At 40.8% G+C, this 4,907-nt stretch overlaps 1 protein-coding gene across 1 annotated transcript; it reads right to left on the bottom strand.

Moving 5' to 3' along the window:
• Window positions 1–29: 29 nt before the first annotated feature.
• Window positions 30–3,074, bottom strand: DEFB132 (defensin, beta 132). The gene is made up of 2 exons (XM_011960336.1): window positions 2,970–3,074; window positions 30–1,256 (listed from the first exon to the last, which is right to left on the bottom strand). The coding sequence occupies exons 1-2, from the start codon at window positions 3,025–3,027 to the stop codon at window positions 1,027–1,029; spliced, it is 288 nt and encodes a 95-aa protein (XP_011815726.1). The 5' UTR covers window positions 3,028–3,074; the 3' UTR covers window positions 30–1,026.
• Between the last annotated feature and the right edge of the window lie 1,833 nt (window positions 3,075–4,907).

Below are 4,907 nucleotides of genomic sequence, written 5' to 3'. Positions count from 1 at the left end.
ATATTATATGGGAAAACCTTTGTGCCTATAACTTTTTACTTCTCTTGGATAATTTATGATGAACCAATTTCCAGAAGTAATGTTTAGTGGATTAAACAAGTAGAGTTCTGCTTCTCTGTGCTTATTTCTGCATAGCTTCCCAGGAGGATTATGCCAATTTTACACCATGGGTAGACACGTTTGAGTCACCAGCATCATGCCTTCCTTGCTTTCGGGGTGTACTACCAATGGTGGCTATGTATTCTGTCTGCTTTGTTACTCAAATGAATAAATAAATACCTCACAAGTCAATCTACCTAGCTGGGCAAACCTAGACTTTTAGCTCCTTTCTCTTCCTCCTTACACTCCATGGCAGCACTGTTCAGATTTCCTTTCAAGAGAACTTGCTTCAGGGGGATAGTTGGTGGACAGCCTCAAGCTGTCATACTTCCAGACCAATGGTAGCAGTCACCTCATGTTCTCCAGGGGCTGTTCTCAGCCAAAGACTGAACCCCTGGGATATGAGAACCTGGCTATTCCTGCCCTGTGTGAGCTCCTCTGAAGGGCAAGCCTTGCTTTGGGCCTCCCCATCTGTTTGGCTGAGACTTTCTTAGACCTGCAGTCTCAGTCTCCTTCTATTCAGTCCTCCTCTATCCCTCTCTCCTTTGATACGTTATTAGGTCCGCACTGCAGTCTGAAGGTCCTCCCTGCCTGCGGTTGCTCTCTCTCACCTTTGTCCATCAGAGGTGTGTTCTCCCAGTCAATCTTTTGCATGTCCAATTCTGTCTTGGCATTTTTCATTTGGAGGATCCAAACTGACAGATCCCCTGTGGACGAGTCTGCATGATGATTGTTCTCATAAGATAGATACAAACTCCAAATTAGTTATTAGATGAATGACAGAATGATAGAAGACAGAAGTTCTGGGGTTGGCTATAGATATCTGCCCCATAAGGAGAAGACTTGGCTAGTTCTCAACAATGTAGGAGGAACTGGAACTGTGGAAACGATATTTCTTTGAGTTGGTGGAGGTGATAGGAGTGGTTATTATGATGTTACGGTCGTTTGTTGCTTCTTGTCTTTCCTTTGTGTGTTTCTTCTCCTTGATTGCCAGTGGTTACCGACGAGCTGTGGTAGGTCAGGCTTCGGCAGGAAGGAGTAGTTGATGCAGCATTTTCTGAAAGGGTTGCACATGAACAATGCTGTCTCCTCCCGGTGGCAATGTGTCCTGCAGTATCCTGGGGTGTCACTCACACATTTTGACCCACCCCCACTGGCTGTATGGGAGAGGACAAGACAGAGAAGTGGTGGTTAGAAACAGCACCGGACTGCTAACCCATCAGCGCCAGATGGGAGTGTTTGGCTTTCTGTTCTGAGATGTATCCTTAGGATGTTGTGCAAATGAGACTTGGGAAACCCAGTGAGGAGACAGAATTTTCCTGGACTGATGGCTTTGGGGAACTCTGTCTGAGGAGCTCTTCTTCTTTGCCAGTATCTGCATCTTTGAAGCTTTTTGCTAAATTTGATACTGCAGAATAGGATGTATGGGTAAAAACAGGGGTGGCAAGCCAGGTCTTCATGGTCAGGGAGGAGCTTGGATACTCAAAAGGGAGAAATGGGGCTATTCTCACTCACCCCACAGGCTTTTAAGGTGTTTCTGCCTTACTTGTTTTCATAGACTCTAAAACTGTCAATATCAGTCAACCTGGGGCAAAGAGGGAGGAGTCAAATCATTCTCCAAAACTATTAAAAAGGAAATAATGGTTGCTAGTGACAGGGCATTTTTGCATTCACACAATGCTGGGCACCATTTCACCCTCTGGTAAATTCTGTTTACCTCAGTGCTCTGTGTCTGCCATTGGCTCACAGCAGGGGCCTCTTCGAGCACCCTCAGGCCTCTCTGGCTTTCTTCACATCCATTGCCTGGCCCCTCCTCTGATCTCTCTCTCTCCCTGCTCTCTGTGTGTCTGTCTGTCTCTTTCTGACCCTGTATTATCTCCTAGCCCCAGGGTTTGAGCTGAACCCATTGCTTACCATCTTGTGGGAACTAGCCCTCTAAGAGGTCTACTTCCATCCCCCACCTGCCAGCTTTCTGTTGAGCATAGGGATGGGAGCCTCAATCTTTTCCTTCTAGGCTCAATATCTCCTTTGAGCTCCAACCCAGGGCTGATTTCAGTGGATGCACATGGTGTTGACAGAAGCCTTCAGTGTGTCTTGGGAGGTTAGATAAAAGGAGCTCACATAAATTGAAACAAGATATTTTGGTTCAGGTTGAGGGTGACTATCATTTTAGAATAGAAAACAAATTTTCTTTTTTTTTTTCTCTCAAATGGTATGGTTTCTTTTTTATTCTTCTAGCTTTATTGAATTTTAATTGACCAATACAAATTGTATATAGTCAAGGTGTACATCATCATGATTTAATGCATGTATACATTGTGTAGTGATGTCTACAATCAAATTAATATACGGTTCCCCACACAGTTGCCATTTTGAGTGTGTGTGCGCGCGCGTGTGCATATGCACACGTGCACATAAAAAGGGCACTTAAAATCTGCTTCAAATGGCATGGTTTCTTATTATAAGCAATTAAATGTGGTAGACATTTATTTCAAGTCATATTATACAAATGTATAGTTTATACTCTTCTGAGATTATATTTTAAATTTTTTAGTGTAGAGTTATCTTCCATATATTCTGGATTTATGGCTGCATACTCGTATTTGTAAGGAGAGTGTCATCTTTTTATTAACTTATTTTATAATAAAGTGAATAAACCAGCTGGCAAATTTTCATAAAGGTTATATAGGGTGGTGTTTGCATGTGGGATATCAAGGCTAGTGGTGGTTGTTAGGAGATCTCTATCTTAGACTGGAACTAGTGGGGTGAGCCCTGCCTCCGCCCAACCTGGCTCATCTAGCACCACAGCAACCAGATCTGCTAGTGTTCCTTGTTCCCAGTTCTCCCTTCCTCCTGTTTATCCAGTTTACCTGGGATCACTTGGGTCAGGAATCCAAGGGCTGCCAAGACCAGGAGCAGGAACTTCATGGCTGAAGGGGTGACTTGGGGAGCTGGTGGTGGTTTAGTGGAGTTGGGTCCCTCTGTAATGTGCCTGGAGCTACTGCCTTTATAGGATTCTCATGACGCCAGGATACTGGGCAGTGAACCAAGGGAGACTTTTCTGTTACCCAGAGCAGTCAGATTAGATCAGAATGTCTACTGGACTGGAGCCTGGATTGATTTATTGAGCTCCTGTGTTCTAGACTGTTAGGAGGGGGAGAGGTAGAGAAACGAGTGCATCGGTTCCCAGCATTCATCTCTAAAACTATGCATTCCAGCCAGTGTTGGTGAGATGTAGGGAAACAAGCATTCTCTTGACATTGTTGCTGGGAGTGTTAATTGGTAGAGTTTTTCTTTTTAGCACAATTTGGAAATATACATCAGAAGCCTTAAAATGTGCCTATTCTTTTTACTCAGAAACTTTGCACCTTGGGCTTTTGTTTAACGGGAATAATTGAACAAGTACATAAAGAGGTTTATCTCAACATTACAGTAACAGAAAACCAAAAGCCACCTAAATGGTGATAAAACATGGATCTAATCTAATACAGAAAATATAGCATATAATAGAGCAGTATGCAGTTATTAAAAATGATGAAAAAGTATAAAAATGTAGGCTACAAGATATGCATCTAGAATAACTTAATCTTTGATAAAGAAACATCTATGTACCAACATATGTAAGTATATATGTACATAGTATGTATGTATATCTATCTTCTATCTATCTATCTATCTATCTATCTATCTATCTATCTATCTATCTATCTATCGTCTCTCTCTCTCTTTCTCTCTCTATCATTTATTTGTCTAAAATGTCTGAGTTTGGAGAGAATGATTGTGTGTACTTTCACCATTAGAAAAAAAGATAGTTTATAGAAAAACTACTTATTGTTTGAATTTTAATATGAATACTCTTGCCCCTAAATTTTTGCTTTCTTCCCCCAGAGTTGAAGGTTTCTGGAGGTTAGAGACTTTGCCATCTCCATATTCTTCTCAAGAAATATTTTGTGTTTTCCTCCCCACAGTGGCGTCCTTTGGACTGTGTTTCCCATCGAGACAGTGCTTTTGTGTTCCAGCTCACTTTTCCAGAATCCTTTCTCGGATGTGGTGCCTGTCGTATAAGGGAATAATCTCAGGAGTCCTGGTTTGGGTCAACTGAGTAGAGCAACTCTAGCTTCTCACGTTTTCTTGGTCTAAAAAACCTGGTTTGATTGCAGGCACAAAAAAACAAAACAAAACAAAACAAAAGATTCGGGACTTGGTAAGAATATGTCCCAAGACTTTAGCAGTCTTTACAGTCACTCAGATTTGTAAAAATATCTTAAAATCTGTAATTTTTCCAATTAAGTTATGTAAATTATAATCCTAAAATATATACAACCCCCTTTGTGCCTTTGGTAAACCTATAACCACAGAAGCAAAGGCTCTTGTGTTTCTGTGCATAGTCTTCAATGAGTTAATTGTCTTTTTACCCTTCACTTGTTAAGCAATGATGACATTTATTTTCTCCTTGTTTCCATACAGCATGCACAGTCCATTGGATGTCATAAATATAAGTCACTCCAATTTTCTCAACCTATTAAAAAATCATTTCATTTAAAAATAATTTAAAACATACCAGCCGCAAAATACAAATTGTACAATACCCTTTTCCCAGCTCTCCTGAGATTTGCCTATTGTTGACATTTTGTCTTTCTTGCTTTAGCATTTGCCCCACCTCTCTGTATCTATAGATATATACATATCTATATTAGTCTCTCTGTATATCTTTGTATATTTTCTTTTTTGAATCTATTAAGCATAAGTTATATGTTCATTGCCTTATATTATCGTGGCCTTTTACTCCCAAATAGTTCAGTGTGTAT

The sequence above is a fragment of the Colobus angolensis genome, unplaced genomic scaffold (assembly GCF_000951035.1).
Source record: "Colobus angolensis palliatus isolate OR3802 unplaced genomic scaffold, Cang.pa_1.0 Scaffold114, whole genome shotgun sequence".
In the NCBI taxonomy this organism is placed as follows: Eukaryota; Metazoa; Chordata; class Mammalia; order Primates; family Cercopithecidae; genus Colobus; species Colobus angolensis.
The sequence above is the reverse complement of the archived record's forward strand: the minus strand, read 5'-3'. Positions and strand labels throughout refer to the sequence as shown.